Here is a 16,781-nt window from a genome sequence, read left to right as displayed (position 1 = left end):
AGCAGCCAAAGTTCCTTGAAAAATCAATATAGTTGGGTTAATTAATCAACAAATATACTTTTAGGCACACAGGAAGTAAATGACATAGTATTTTTTCATAAGCAAAAAATTGAATTGTTTAAGATGTTCTTGAATGTATTCCTTCAGTTTTCCAGAATCTGGTCATGCCTTTATATATGAATTTGCCTGTAACGTAATGTTTCCCCAAAAGAACAACTAAATTCATTTGTAATTTTAAAGAGAACTAACTTAAAATCATCAAAGGAAAAGACTTTAGAGATCAGGTAGTGTTAGACCTTAGAATTAATCTCTTTGGAAAACTAAAACAGCAACAACAACAAAACTCAGAAAAGCTGTGTTCTGCTCCCACGTACTTGGCTAGTCATTTGGCAGATTTTGGGTCTCCTGACTTCTCGTCGAGTGAATCTTCCCTTCTCTTGGATCATATTTGGGTTAGAGATAAATAATAATATTTTAAACTGAGTAACTTAGGTTATATAGAGTTAGAAAGAATATTCTTGACATTTTCAAGCACTGTTTCAGGTACATTTGAAGAATACAGAAATAGAAAATACCAAGCTTGTGTCAGAGGTCCAGACTTTAAAGAATTTAGATGGGAGCAAAGAAAACATGATTACTCATTTCAAAGAAGAGATTAGCAGACTGCAGTTCTGTTTGGCTGAAAAGGAGAATCTACAAAGGGCTTTCTTGCTTACAACCTCTAAGGTAAGTACTTTTGCAATATGTATTTGAAGATTGTAAAATATTATCTCTATTAAATTTATACAGTATGGTTGTTTTTATTTTTAATCTTTCCTCCCCTAGCTTCTTTTTTGGAAAACGTTCAAACTTATAGAAGAGTTGAAAGAACAGAAAAATGAATACATATATATCTTTAAATATTTTGCTATCTTTATCTCCCCCATTTATATGCCTTCCCCTCCCCACCCCAGCCATTTGAAAGTCAGTTGCAGGCATTATGACATTTCACCCTAAATACTTTAGCATGTCTCTCTTATTAACAAGTACATTCTTCTGTATAACCAAAATACCATTATGACATCTAAGGAATTTTATATATATATATATATATATATATATATATATATATATATATACACATCTCTCTATATATATATATATATATTTTTTTTTTTGCGGTACACGGGCCTCTCACTGCTGTGGCCTCTCCCGTTGCGGAGCACAGGCTCCGGACGTGCAGGCCTAGCGGCCATGGCTCACGGGCTTAGTTGCTCCGCGGCATGTGGGATCTTCCCGGACCAGGGCACGAACCCGTGTCCCCTGCATCGGCAGGCGGATTCTCAACCACTGCGCCACCAGGGAAGCCCGGAATTTTATATTGATATGATAATATTCATGCTCGTATATAGTTTTAGTCCACATTCAAATTGTCCCACATGTATTTTTGCATAACCTTTAAAATTGCTTGATCCCCAGTAGTCAGAGATCACACACTAATGATTATTGTTTTGTTTGTGGTCTGCTCTAATCTAGAACAGTGTCCCTATACCGTTTGTCTTTTATGACATTGATATTTTTTAAGAATTCAGGCTTGTCTGAGAATATTCCATAATCTAGATTTGTCTGTTGTTTCCTCATGAGTAGATTCAGGTCGAAGATTTTTGGCAAGAAAAGGCATAGATGATGTTTTGTATATTCTGGTCCAATCACATCAAAAATCATGTAATATGAATTCTATTCTTGCTGATATTAGGTTTAATCATGTGTTTAAAGTTATGTCTGGTTGTCTCTCCATATATTGGTGCCTTTCTCTCTTTGTGATTATTGAGTAATCTGTGGGGTAATACTTCGAGATCATGTGAACATCCTACTCCCCAATACTCTCTGACCCAGTGTTTTTTATCTCTTGATGATCCTTACCTACATCAGTTATTGAATTAATGATTGCAAAATGGTGATTTTAAAAATTCTGTCATTCCTTTTATGTTTATTAATAGGTATTCTTTTATTATAATGAGGTGGTTCCCTGTTGCCCTCTCCCCTTTTTTTTATATCACTATAGACTCATTCTTTTTTGTTCAGTATATTATACATCAGCGGTCCCCAACCCTTTTGGCACCAGGGACTGGTTTCGTGGAAGACAGTTTTTCCTCAGGGGGGTGGGGGTGGGATGGTTTGGGCTGATTGAAGCACATTACATTTATTGTGCACTTTATTTCGATTATTACACTGTAATATATAATGAAATAATTATACAACTCACCATAATGCAGAATCAGTGGGAGCCCTGAGCTTGTTTTCCTGCAACTAGATGGTCCCATCTGGGGGTGAAGGGAGACAGTGACACCTGAAGTGTGTTGCTTATGTCCAGTCTACTCTGTAAGATGCAGCTTCATGTCACTTGACACTCAATTGATAGGGTTTTGATATGAGTCTGCAAGCAGTTGATTTATTGTGGTGTCTGTGCAGTCAAACCTCTCTGCTAATGATAATCTGTATTTGCAGCCGCTCCCCAGCGCTAGCATCAGCGCCTCAACTCCACCTCAGATCATCGGGCATTAGGTTCTCATAAGGAGCACGCAACCTAGATCCCTCGCATGCGCAGTTCACAGTAGGGTTCGCGCTCGCCAAGAAGCTAATGCTGCTGCTGATCTGACAGGAGGCAGAGCTCAGGCAGTAATGCGAGCGATGGGGAGTGACTAAATACAGATAAAGCTTCGCTTGCTTGCCTGCCACTCACCTCCTGCTCTGTGGCCCGGTTCCTAACAGGTCGTGGACTGCTAATGGTCTGTGGCTGGGAGTTGGGGACCCCTGTTATACATCATCATTATTCTTTTTTATACTCAAGTTGTCCTATATTTAGCTAGGGGGGAACCTTCTCAAACCTGCTCTTGTGTGTCTTTCTGATATGTCCCCCTAATGCTTTGAATACTTCCTTGTTTTGTGGTAGAACTGTGTATTACAGTTTTAGGTTCTGCTCCAGATCTGGTATTACCCATTTCTCCAAAGAGCCTGATTTTTTTCATTAGAGAAGGGTATTTTGAAGCCAAGAACTGGATCCTTTTGCTACTTTGCACTTTCAATAGACAGACATTTTAAGTCTTAAATTTATATTGATATCTCCAGTTAAAATTCAGTATCTCCTAGGGTTCTTCCTTATCTTCCTCCATTACATATTTATGTATCTCTTCTCCCAGTGTGAGAACCCTTGTTTCCAAAACGTTATAGCTATTCATGTTTTCTAACCAGCTGTACATGCCAGTAGTTTCAGAATTATTATATCAATGCCACTTCCAACAGTATGTCTACTAAATAAAATTAAGATCTTTTCCAGCTCTTTTATCTTAGAATATTTCACTAAGGATGTACAGAGTACCATGTTCAAAGGTTACTTGAATTAATTATTATTATTATTTTTTTGCGGTACCCGGGCCTCTCACTGTTGTGGCTTCTCCCGTTGCGGAGCACAGGCTCCGGACGTGCAGGCTCAGTGGCCATGGTGCACGGGCCTAGCTGCTCTGCGGCATGTGGGATCTTCCTGGACCGGGGCACAAACCCGTGTCCCCTGCATCGGCAGGTGGACTCTCAACCACTGCGCCACCTGGGAAGCCCTTGAATTAATTTTTTTTTAACATATTTATGTTATGAATTTGTAATACAGTTCAGTTTTTTTGTTTTCTCCTAACCTTTTCCTTTAATTTAATTTAATTTTTTAATAAATGTTTTTATTTTGTTTATTTTTGGTCGCGTTGGGTCTTCGCTGCTGCACGCGGGCTTACTCTAGTTGCCTTGGGCAGGGGCTACTCTTCTTTGCGGTGCTCGGGCTTCTCATTGCGGTGGCTTCTCTTGTGGCGGAGCATGGGCTCTAGGCGCGCGGGCTTCAGTAGTTGAGGCACACAGCTTAGTTGCTCCCCAGCATGTGGGATCTTCCTGGACCAGGGATCGAACCCGTGTGCACTGAATTGGTAGGTGGATTCTTAACCAGTGCGCTACCAGGGAAGTCCTAATTTTATTTTTTGAATATGTAAAATAGTATCATTCACAGTCAAAATGAAACAAAAAAATTTACTCTTCCCTAAAAAACTCCTTTCTTACCTGTATCCATAGGTAAACATTTTCACTAGTTTCCAGTTTTTTCTTCTTATGTTTGTTTTTGCAAAAATAAGTTTGGTGTATGTGTGTGCATGCACACACCCTTCTCTATCCCCTTCTTTCTTAAAAGTGCCATGCTATTTATACTTCTTTTCACTTTGATTTTTTTTCATTGAGCAATATAGACTGGAAATCATTCCCTAGCAGTTCATAGGGCTCTTCCTAATTTTTTTAAAAAATGGCTGTGTAATAATACTACATTGTTTAGATTTACCTTGATTTATTCATTAACTCTTATGGATGGAGTATTATGTGGTTTTTAGTAGTTTGCTAATAAATACACTCGGGTATAGTTTATGTAACACTTAAAACATCAGATGTGCATGATATTTATAATTAATGAATAAGACCCAAGTTACTTGTCAGGGTATTGAATATAGCAGATGAAAACAGGAAGGTGAAAAGCATGTTTGATTATTTATTTGTTTTTTTTTTTTTGCGGTTCGCGGGCCTCTCACTGTTGTGGCCTCTCCCGTTGTGGAGCACAGGCTCCGGACGCGCAGGCTTCAGCAGCCATGGCTCACGGGCCCAGCCGCTCCGCGGCATGTGGGATCTTCCCGGACCGGGGCACGAACCCACGTCTCCTGCATCGGCAGATGGACCCTCAACCACTGTGCCACCAGGGAAGCCCTATTTGTTATTTAATAAGATGCTACTTAAGACTTCTGTGAGGAAAGCATAGGTATAGAAATACCTGGAGAAATTGATGCCTGGTTGTTAAAACTTTTTAAAAAATTATAAAAGCAATACAAAAATCATGATTGTAAAAAAATTCGAGTAGTATGGGAAGGTACAAGGTAAAAGAAACCCATATCATTTCTCAGACATATTATTATAGAATTTTAAATTTTACTAGAAATCTGTGAATGTACATAACAGTATTTATATTTTAATGAAAATGAGAATATAATATTACAAAAACTTTTTAAAAATTTATAGAACGTGTAGACATCTTGCAGTATGAGTACACATACAGATCTTCCTCATTCATTAGAACAGCTTTGTAGGGAATTCCCTGGTGATCCAGTAGTTAAGACTGCACGCTTCCACTGCTGGGGGCCTGGGTTTGATCCCTGGAACTAAGATCCTGCAAGCCGGGAGGCCAAAAAAGAACTAACTTTGTAGTATCTCTCCTTTTATTTAACAGCTGTGTAGTATGCAGTTGTTTTTAGTTTTAGTGTACAGCCCTTAGGTATTATAAGCATGATGGCAGTAAACATTCTTGTACAGATATCTAGGCACGTGTATAATCTGTAGAATAAATTCCTCAAAGTGCAATTGTCAGGTTGAATGTTTACATTTTCAGTTATTTTCAAATTGCCTTTCAAAAAAATGTATCAACAGGGTGTGACATATACTGCTGCTAGTAATGGTTGCATAGACTTTCATTGTGTTGAGGATATATCATAGTTTATTTATAATAAATTCCTGTTTAGACATTTGATTTTTAATAATTTTTCATAATCTTAATATTTACTGGATCCCTGCAAAACTAACCCTGCAAAACTAAACCTATGTCCATACCCTTTAATCAGAAACTCATGAAAATAAAATTGATAGATCAAAAGCCATGTGCTTTTTAAAGGTGTTGATGATTGTTTCAAAAATCTGATAAGAATGGTTACCACTTATAGATTATATGAACCCACATGTTTGTAAATGTGCCAGTTTTCCTAAACCATCCAAATATTAGAGCATTACTTTTTCTCAGTCTTTGTTAGCTTGAAAGAGGATGAATGGTATTTCTTTTACCTTCTTTATTTGAATATTTTAGTTGAATATTTTTTCTATGTATAATAACCGTTTATTTTAAAGAAATTTCACGTTCATGCCTTTCTCCATATTTTTCCTTTTTTGGGTTTTTTTTTCTTCTTTGGTTTAAAATTTTTCCCTTTCTTATTGATTAGAAAATCTATATCAGAGTATTATACATTTTTTGAATATATTACAAATAATTTTCTTGTTCTCTTTTTTGCTTTTTTCCCTTCTGGTATTTAGAAGCTGATAACATTTATATATTAGCTCTATTAATGTTATACTTAGAAAGATTTTCGTCACCCCAGCATTACATAAATAATCATTTACATTTCCTTCTAAGTAGCTAACAATTTAAAAACGGTGAATGGGTTGCACTTTTTGAGTTTACATTATTTCCAATACAGAGATAAAAATAGGAATGTTGAATAAACTAGATTTGTTGAACTCATAATGTCTGTTTAATATTAAAGGAAATAATTTTATCATGGCAATTTTTATTTTATTTTTTTAAAAATTATTTATTTATTTGGCTTTGTTGGGTCTTCGTTGCTGTGTGTGGGCTTTCTCTAGTTGTGGTGAGCGAGGGCTACTCTTCGTTGCAGTGCACGGGCTTCTCCTTGCCGTGGCTTCTCTTGTTGTGGAGCACGGGCTCCAGGCACGCAGGCTCAGTAGTTGTGGTGCATGGGCTTAGTTGCTCCATGTCATGTGGGATCTTCCCAGACCAGGGCTCGAACCCGTGTCCCCTGCAATGGCAGGCAGATTCTTAACCACTGTGCCACCAGGGAAGCCCTATCATGGCAATTTTGACTTTTTAAAGATACTTTTAGGTTTGGTAAGAGGTGCTAATGTAATAGTATATTCATATTATATTGGATATGTTTTAGGTTAGATCATAGGAAACATTTTTTTAACCAACATTTTTGGAGTTACAAAGAAGTGTTTGTAATTATTTTTATTGCTTATCATAAAAAATGAGGGTCAGTAGTTCTAGCTGGAGAGATTCTGGGGGACAGAAGCTTCCATTTGAGTCTCTGTTTAGCTAAGCATTGGTTATGTTGCCTGACTTCCTGTACTTCAGGTTTGTCACATATAAAGTGATAGTAGAGATGCATAGGGTTGTTATATGGGGGTCTCTAAAACAAAGTCACATCTTAAATTTTTTATAGACATACATACTTCATCTAAGTCATGAATAGAAAAGCAATATTTAATTTAAAATTTTAGGTCTGTTGAAATAGGAATAAATATTGTTTCTGCTTCTGTTTTTTACTTGAATGGTTTAATTACAGATATATTTATCTGCCTTTCTTCAGGAAGATACAGTTTTTTTCAAGGAGCAACTTCGTAAAGCAGAGGAACAGGTTCAGGCAACTCGGCAGGAAGCTGTCTTTCTGGCTAAAGAACTTAGTGATGCTGTAAATGTGCGGGATAAGACGATGGCAGATCTGCACACTGCACGCTTGGAAAATGAGAGAGTGAGAAAGCAGTTAGCTGATGCAGTGGCAGAGCTTAAACTAAGTGCTGTGAGAAAAGACCAGGTAAAGCGGGTTAATTTTGAATTTCCATTTTGGTCAAAAACTCATGATAAGCTTATGAAAGAGAATGAGTTATGTTAAAATAATTGAGGTCAGATTCCTGGTCACAGAATTTTAAATTGCCATTCATTTTGTTTAGTCATTGTAACTTCTTGGGTTGAAATTAATGCAGGCTTTAAGAAAAACTTCTGTAAGCAAATTCCTAATTGTTAGTGAAAGCTGCTCTATTGTTAATTAAACTTTCTGATATGAGGTATATATTGCTTTGTTTAGAATTTATTTACTAGCTGCATAAAATGGTACTATGGTTATTTAACAGGATATGCTTGATTCTCAGGAGATAGAATATTCTTTTCAAGTGTTCTGTTTGTTTGTTTGTTCTTTAATGAACCTTAGCCCTAGGAATATAAAGCTGGATTTGTTAGGAGACCTAACGTGACTCTGTAGCCAAAACTCCAAAACAAATAAAAATTAAGAGCCAGAAAGAAAAAAGGGAAAAGAAAGTTGGATTTACTACTACATTATGAGATATGAGATTTTTATGTTTCTCTTAGAGGAAGAGTTTATTTCTCTCTTAGGAAAAGACTGATACACTGGAACACGAACTGAGAAGAGAAGTTGAAGATCTGAAACTTCGTCTTCAGATGGCAGCAGATCATTATAAAGAAAAATTCAAGGAATGCCAGAGGCTCCAAAAACAAATAAACAAACTTTCAGACCAATCAGTAAGTATAATTGAATTCATCACAATAAATAATTCCTTTATCAATATTTTTGTTTACAAATCAAATTTATAATGTTATACCCTTTGAATATAATTTCTCTCTGCTTCATTTCACACTACTGGCCTAATATTGTAGTGATAATTTTTTTTTAAATCTGGAATTTTTATTTGTTGGAGAAATAAAATGTTCTGTTTTGTAACAGGTCAGTTAGTAAAGTGATGTGTGTAACTTTAGTCTTTGTTGGCCTTTAAGACAGCAGCAGCTTTGTGGACTTTTCAGGATATATTTATATGATGCATGGTTGCTGAAGGAGGGAAATGTAACTCATTTAACCATTAATTGTTAACATTTTGAATAGGCTAATAACAATAGTGTCTTCACAAAGAAAATTGGGAGTCAGCAGAAAGTGAATGATGCCTCAATAAACACAGACCCAGCTACTACTGCCTCTACGCTTGATGTAAAGCCACCACCTTCTACAGGTAAAAATCTTTTAGACTTTTTGTATGAAGTGTCCTGCCTTGAAAAGTATTTATACTCATTTATACTGCCTGTTCCATGTGTCAGAATTTTAGGGAGCTTTTAAAACAGTCCTTCTAAGTGAGGGATTGAGGCAAAGTGAAAGTAAAGGTCTAAAAGTAAGTCATGCATGTGGTGAATATACAAAATGTGAGTGTGAACTAGTATTATCTTCGTGAGCATGGTTAATCAAATGAGCTGGTGTTTGTAAGTGCAAATGCTTATAGTATTTGATCTATAGGAAGAGAGCGAAGAATTGAATTTTTAATTAATATTCTACTAACACTGTGGAATTTTGAACCATTTATGGTACTTTAATTGTACAATTCTGTGAGGGAAAACTTAAAAATCCCTTTAATTCTATTCATGTTTCTCTCTTTCTTGCCTTTTTTTTGTTTTTGTTTTGGCTGCTTTGGATCATTAGGGTACTTTCCTCATTAGTGTACCTGTTGGTGGATAAGTTAAATATTTTATTAGTTTATTAACAGAACAGATTAGAGAGACATAGTGAATACATGAACAACATGAAAATTTAAATTAACTCTAGGTTTTCACTTGTCCTAATGTCTTTTGTTCACCTTATGTTAAAGATTTGACAATAACAAAAATAAACATTAGAGCATGTAAAGTATATTTAATTGTGTAGTGTTTGGGGCAATTGGTGTTTTAGACTTTTTAAATGTATTATAAGTTTCCTATACTATTAAATATTTAGATTCAACTGCTGTAGAACAGGATCCTGCCTTCCATTTCTATATATCCTGTGTAGTACCAGGAAAGGTGTTATATTGACTTAATAAAGACTTATTGAATAGTAGTGAAGGACTAGAAAAATGATTTAATATGTTTTCTCAAAGAGTATGGCTTTCCTATATATCCTATCTATTAAGTATATAGAGAACAATTTCTGTGCCATTTTAGAGCTATTTTTAGCTAGTTAAAAATAATTTTTTAAATTATTGAATGAAAAATTTAAAATTAAAAATAAAAAATCTCATCTAATGTTTATATTGTCTTTCTCTATTTAGTGTATGAATAGATGTTTTAAAATAGATGTTTCTCTCCTTTAGTATTCCATTTATTATATTTCACAGTATACTGACCCTCATGTTATTCAGACCAGGAAGATAATACAAGGATCAAAATAATTTTTAATAATCTTTTAATTTTCTGCCTTGTTATAGCTGAGATAGATTTTGACAATCTAACTAAGGGACAAGTCTCTGAAATGACCAAAGAAATTGCTGCAGAAAAGTATAATAAATGTAAACAACTCTTGCAGGTAAGCTACCTCTCTTGTAAGAGAAAGATTTATCAAATGTAATGGCTTAGCTTATCTTTATTGTTTTGATTGATGGATATCCCAGGGTTTCTTTTTTATACCCATATACTGATATTTAGTTTCACTTTTGAGATGATAAGTGGGAGTTGTTCTGTGTACCTGTTCATGTAGGCATGTGTGTAAAATCATGATCCTTGGGAATTCCTTGGTGGTCCAATGGTTAGGATTCGGCACTTTCACTGCCGTGGGTCTGGGTTCGATCCCTAGTTGGGGAACTAAGATCCCACAAGCTGCACAGCATGGGGAAAAAAAAAAAAAGAAAACACGATCCTAAAGCTATTGTTTTCTGTTCCCCTGATGTCCTTCTCTTGATAATGGGCAAGTGATTAATTGAGGTTGGGGTTGGATATTGTCTGTCTTCTTCTGATAAGGATACATGAAAAATGTTTGAACTGCATAAAAGAAGTATTCTTTTTTACACTTACTATAATAATAGCAAAGACTTTCACCACATCCTAAAGTGACTAGATTTGTAAAGTGGAAAAAAAGGAATGGTACCCAAATGAGTGGTTGCCTTTACAGTATTATTTTGATTATATTAAACTATTATTCAAACATTTAAGTTTTGCAACTTCCTAGTAGTATTCACTCCTGGAGTATTTAAAGGACAAAGGGAAAATGCTTCTTATTTGTACCTGATTTGAGGAAGAGAGGAAAAGATGTTTTGTGTATGTTTTTTTGTTTGTTCAATTAAATATTTTTTTTGTGTGTTGTTTCTCTGTTCATATGAAGAGGAGAGGGATAATTTTTAGAGCCATATGAGGAAATTCATATATTATTATAGTAATTAACTTAAAATATTTTATGTTACTGTCTTGATAATATTAGTTTAATGTAATCCTTTAATCAGACTTTGAACTGAACATTTTTGTTGCTTCAGAAGGTCCTTCTGTAGAGGGTTGATGAGAACAGTTTTACCCTTGAGGTCAGAGTAGTTGCTTATAAGGGATTAACCTATTTTTCAGTAAGTATGAAACAATTTTGGATGAATATTTTTAAAAATCTCATTATATAGTATTATTGAAAGGAAGATAGAATATTCTTTCAAGCTAAAAACTTCCTCAAGGTAATTTTTGGTTTTTTTTTACAACTGTGTTGTAGTACAATTGAAATTCAATAAACTGCATATATTTAAGGTCTGCAGTTCAGTTTATATATATATATATATATATATATATATATATATATATATATATATATATATATATATATATATATATATAGTTGTGGAACTATCACAGTGTCAAGCTAATGAGCCTTTCCATTACTCCATTAGCTTTTTTGTACTCATTTACAACTCATCCCTCCCTCTCTCACCACTCCTGGGAAACCATTGGCTTGCTTTCTGCCACTACAGATTAGCCTATCTATTGTACTGTTTCTATAAATGGAATCATATGGTATGTTCTTCTTTTCCTGTCCCCTTTCAGCACAGTTATTTTGAGATTTGTTTATGTTGTTGCTTGTTATTGGTAGTTTATTCCTTTTTTTGTTTGTTTTAAATAAATTTTATTTATTAAAAAAATTTTTAACATCTTTATTGGAGTATAATTGCTTTACAATGGTGTGTTAGTTTCTGCTTTATAACAAAGTGAATCAGTTATACATATACACATATTCCCATATCTCTTCCCTCTTGCGTCTCCCACCCTCCCATCCTCCCTATCCCACCCCTCTAGGTGGTCACAAAGCACCAGCTGATCTCCCTGTGCTATGAGCTCATCTCCCTGTGCTATGTAGCTGCTTCCCACTAGCTATCTGTTTTACATTTGGTAGTGTGTATATGTCCATGCCACTCTCTCACTTTGTCCCAGCTTACCCTTCCCCCTCCTCGTGTGCTCAAGTCTATTCTCTAGTAGGTCTGAGTCTTTATTCCCGTCTTGCCCCTAGGTTCTTCATGACCATTTTCTTTTTAGATTCCATATATATGTGTTAGCATATGGTATTTGTTTTTCTCTTTCTGACTTACTTTGTATAGTTTATTCCTTTTTATTGTGAGTTCATCTTCTTCCATTTAAAAAATTGGATTCATCTTATTATTGAGTTGTAAGTATTCTTTATTCCAGATACAAGTCCTTTGTCAGATATGTGGGGTAAATATTTTCTCTCAGTCTGTGGTTTGCCTTTTTATTTCCTTAATGGTGTTTTTAGAAAAAGTTTTAGTTTTGCTGAAGTACAGATTATCAATTTATTGTTTATATGTTCTTTGTATGTTCTAAGAAAACATTTACTACTCCAACTTGTAATGATTTTCTCTTGTTTTCTAGAAGTTTTGTAGTCTTAGGTTCTTGTAGTCCTATTAATAACCATTTTAAGTTTATTTTTGTGTATGGTGTGAGGTGTGGTGTGTATAGTAAGGATATTTAATTGATCCAGCATTTTTTGTTGAAAAGAGTTTTCTCCATGGAATTGCTCAAAGCATAAAGCACATATTTTTTCTTTCCTTTTTGTTTAATTAAAAAAATTTTTTTTATTGGCCTTGTTGCATGGCTTGTGGGATCTTAGTTCCCTGACCAGGGATCAAACCTGTGCCCCCTGCAGTGGAAGCGCGGAGCCCTAACCACTGGACTGCTGGAGAAGTCCCTCGTCATGTTTTAAAACTCCATTCTTTTAACATTCTGGGTTGTAGAGAAGAGCAATGTATAGGAAATCCATCTAAAGATTGTCTTGATCAGGAAATCCCAGAGTTTTAATTATTAATATATGGAAACAACAGCATTATAAATATGTGATTTTTATTATGTCCTTTGCAAAAATAATGTGTGCTTATTGTGAAATCTTATGGCGTTACAGAAGTAAAGAATACAGGTGGTAAAAGTACCATTATGATCCTGATCCCCAGATATAAGGGCTATTAATATTTTGGTTTATGGAATTCCCTGGCAGTCCAGTGGTTAGGACTTTGAGCTTTCACTGCCAAGGGCCCGGGTTCATTCCCTGGTCAGGGAACTAAGATCCCACTAGCTGTGTGATGTGGCCAAAAACAGTAAATAAATTTGGTTTATTTTTTCTACATATACTGCATAGACATCATATAAAATTGTGTTAAACAACTTGTAAAGCAGAAATGGGATTATACTATATATTGTTTTTGCAACTTGATATTTTCAATTAATGTATTTTGCTATTTTTCCTTGTTAATTTTTAGATCACTTTGTTCTTTTTCAATAAATATATTCTGTTCCATTGTATGGATATAAAATGATTTGTCCAGTCTTCCACTGACAGACATTTTGGTTATTTCAATTTTTATACCTTTACAACAGTGTTATAATCAGCATAAGTATGTTTGTATAGATATTAGCTGTATATGGATTTAAAATCTTTTGGTAATTATACTAATTTCATTTAGGATGAGAAAACAAAATGCAATAAATATGCTGATGAACTCGCAAAAATGGAGCTGAAATGGAAAGAACAAGTGAAAATTGCTGAATGTGTGAAACTAGAACTAGCTGAAGTAGAGGAGAATTACAAAGTAAGTTTACTATTTGTATAACTTGAGGCATAGTACCTGATACTTTTGAAAATGTGCTATCTATTATTTGGTCAATCTAACGTAAAGTTTCAACATGGGTAATTGGGATAGTATCTTCATGTATAGATAAAAATGTACTATGTATTTAGTTATGTTGAATACAGTTCATTAACTATGAACTGAGAAAATAGATACCCATATGCATTGCCCTTGTGGCTTTCATTTTGCAGATTCAGATGGCTATTGAAATTATATCTTTAAATCATGCTTAGTTTTTAAGATGAAAATGATCATTTCACATTCCTTGTTCACTTAATTATGAATGTGTTTGTAAAATTATTCTAGGGCCTGGGTGGTTTTTTTGGGGGAGTGTAATAAGATAGGATCAGTAATTTTTAAAATTTATGTAAAGGTTTTTAAATTTATCACCAAAATGTGTTACTTGTCATCCTAAATGAGATACTGCAGAGTAAGCAATACAGTCTTAATTAATGAAGATTATTTTTGCCAATTTAACATTAGGCAACAAACAAGCCTGAATGGTAAATGATATTTGTAAAAATGTTGGAGAAGAAAATTAGTAGGCTATCTAGCTAATTAATAAGTGGAAAGACATTTTCTCTCTAAGTAATAAAATGTAGTCTTAAGTATTTTAAGGTATGTGCATGTGTGTATAATTGGCATTTTTGTGTGTGTGTGACTAAAGGCCTGGAAGTTCTAAATGATTTAAATTTGCTCTGTCATAGCTAATTATACCTATAATCTAATTTTAAAATATAACATTCTTAAAGACACCAAGAATTACTTTGTTTGGGTTGGTACAGGCTAAGGTAATTTAACTGCTTGATCTTTTTTTTAATCTTCATCTGCTGTCAGGATGAAATTTTGAAACTTAGTTCATGAGGTTATTGTTGTTCCTGGGATCACTGTGAATATTGTTTTTTTTTTGCCTGGGAACTTCTGTTATTATTAAAAAGTATGAATACTGAATTTATATGAAACTTTATTTTTGCAGATTGATTAGGAAAAATAATTTAAATATTTATTGAAGCCTATTAAATATAAAGCACTGTGTTAGCTATTATGTGGGTGATCATATAAGTAAGGCACAATGCTATGCTTAAGGAGTTTATAATCTAGTAAGGAGTGCTAGAAGTGTAATCATGATATTCAGAACTTTCACATTCACAACCTAGGTAATATCTTTCAAACCCATGGGAAGCTGAATAATGTTTTTATTTCATTAATGATACAAATTAACATAGAGATTAAACAACATATTTAAGGTTGTGCAACTGGTGACGGTGCTTGGCTTTTTGTTTAGTGCCTTTCCCCGTATTTTGTGCTGCTTAGACACAAACACCAGAGACAAGACAAAAATGTGATGAAGTTCTACATAGGCTGTAAGTCTAAATACTTTAGGGCTGTTTCCAATGGAATATTTAGGAGTTAGATATTATGGAGAAACGAGACCTATGAAAGACCAAATAGGAGGGGAGGATAAACAGAGCTGGGAAAAGAAAGAAACATCTTTCTAAAGAGATGGAAAAGCATTACAGGTTTGGAGGTCAGAAGTAGAGAGCATAATCTGGGAGCTGTGACAGTCTTGAGTAATAGGACTTCAATATCTGTGATGGAGTAGATAGATGTGAAAGATAGGTTGAAGCCAGATTTGGGGGGACTTAAACAGGTAGGAAGGTTTTTTGTTTTTGTTTTTTTAAGAAAATGTTGGGGGTAGGAGTTTATTAATTAATTAATTTATTTTTGCTGTATTGGGTCTTCATTTCTGCGCGAGGGCTTTCTCTAGTTGTGGCAAGTGGGGGCTACTCTTCATCCCGGTGGCCGGGCCTCTCACTATCACGGCCTCTCTTGTTGCGGAGCACAGGCTCCAGACACGCAGGCTCAGTAGTTGTGGCTCACAGGCCTAGTTGCTCCGCGGCGTGCGGGATCTTCCCAGACCAGGGCTTGAACCCGTGTCCCCTGCATTGGCAGGCAAATTCTCAACCACTGCACCACCAGGGAAGCCTGTGGGAAGGGTTTTTGAAGGTAAAGAAAATTAGGTACAAATATTCTTAGAATGAATTGATTAAAGGCCATCTCCTTGGATACCTTCCCCAATCACCTACCATTGAATCTATCAAGGAAAGCCTTAGGGAAAAAACATTGAAGAATAGTTTTATTTGTATCCATAATGCTTATGCTGTAATAGGCAAATAATGGGTAGTTGTTGAATAAATGAAAGACTTGGAGACTGAAAATGTTGAAGAGTAGAGGAAGAGGAGAAGGAGTGTTTAATATAGTTTCTTAGCTTCAATCACGGTGTGCTCTGAGATTAATAGTATCAGTTAACAAAAATAGAAAAGTAGGTTTGGGATATTTTACCCTTACAGTGCAGAAGGACAACAGTGAAAACATGTTTACCCAACAATTAAAAAGGCAGAGTCGGATCTTGGGAAGGAGAGAGTGTGGCACATGATTAATATTTGTGATTTATTCATATGAGCATGATTGTTGAAGGCATAGAAGAAAGGGGTGTAGAGAGAAGAAGCCAAAGAAGAAACTTTGGAGAATACCTATATTTGTAATGGTGAAGAAGCAGACTTTTAAAAAAGAGCATGAGGCAAGAGTACTAATGTTTAGGATCATCACTGTTAGGAACGAATTATGTGAATTTGAGAAAAGAAAAAAAAAAAAGAGCATGAGGGGCTTCCCTGGTGGCGCAGCGGTTGAGAGTCCGCCTGCTGATGCAGGGGACATGGGTTCGTGCCCCAGTCCGGGAGAATCCCACATGCCACGGAGAGGCTGGGCCCGTGGGCCATGGCCGCTGCACCTGCGCGTCTGGAGCCTGGGAGAGGCCACAGCAGTGAGAGACCCGCGTACTGCAAAAAAAAAAAAAAAAGAGCATGAGAGGATAACAGTGTTGGTGCAGTTTCACATAAACCAGGGGAGAAGCTTTAAGAGTAAGGGAAGTTAGTCAATAACGACAAGTAATTCAGAGATATCAAAGAATAAGAACAAGGAAAATATATGGATATGGTAATAGGAATTATTTTGATAGAATGGTATAAACTAACTCTTGAGGGGTAAGGAGAAAGTAGATGATGAGAAATAATGATAATTTCTTTCTCTCTTCAGCTTCAGTTGGCAGAGAAGGACAAAGAGATAAATGGTCTAACTTCATATTTGGAAAACCTCTCCAGGGAGAAGGTATTGAACAGTGTACTTTAAAAAAAGTTTCAGGGCTTCCCTGGTGGCGCAGTGGTTGAGAATCCGCCTGCCGATGCACGGGA

At 35.3% G+C, this 16,781-nt stretch overlaps 1 protein-coding gene across 2 annotated transcripts in view; it reads left to right on the top strand.

Moving 5' to 3' along the window:
• Positions 1-16,781, top strand: part of TAX1BP1 (Tax1 binding protein 1) — a 97,154-nt gene that overhangs the window by 53,560 nt on the left and 26,813 nt on the right. For both annotated transcript variants that reach the window (XR_010842190.1, XM_059073525.2), the window contains exons 8-14: positions 544-726; positions 7,206-7,430; positions 8,006-8,152; positions 8,511-8,634; positions 9,856-9,953; positions 13,366-13,491; positions 16,627-16,698. Coding sequence is in view for 1 of the 2 variants with exons in the window: in XM_059073525.2 (XP_058929508.1) it covers positions 544-726; positions 7,206-7,430; positions 8,006-8,152; positions 8,511-8,634; positions 9,856-9,953; positions 13,366-13,491; positions 16,627-16,698 (975 nt within the window). In the remaining variant the exon portion in view is untranslated. The remainder of the gene's footprint in view (positions 1-543; positions 727-7,205; positions 7,431-8,005; positions 8,153-8,510; positions 8,635-9,855; positions 9,954-13,365; positions 13,492-16,626; positions 16,699-16,781) is intronic.

Source organism: Kogia breviceps, chromosome 9, assembly GCF_026419965.1.
Source record: "Kogia breviceps isolate mKogBre1 chromosome 9, mKogBre1 haplotype 1, whole genome shotgun sequence".
NCBI lineage: Eukaryota > Metazoa > Chordata > Mammalia > Artiodactyla > Physeteridae > Kogia > Kogia breviceps.
Note: the sequence above shows the minus strand (reverse complement) of the source record. Positions and strands in the feature narration are given on the sequence as shown.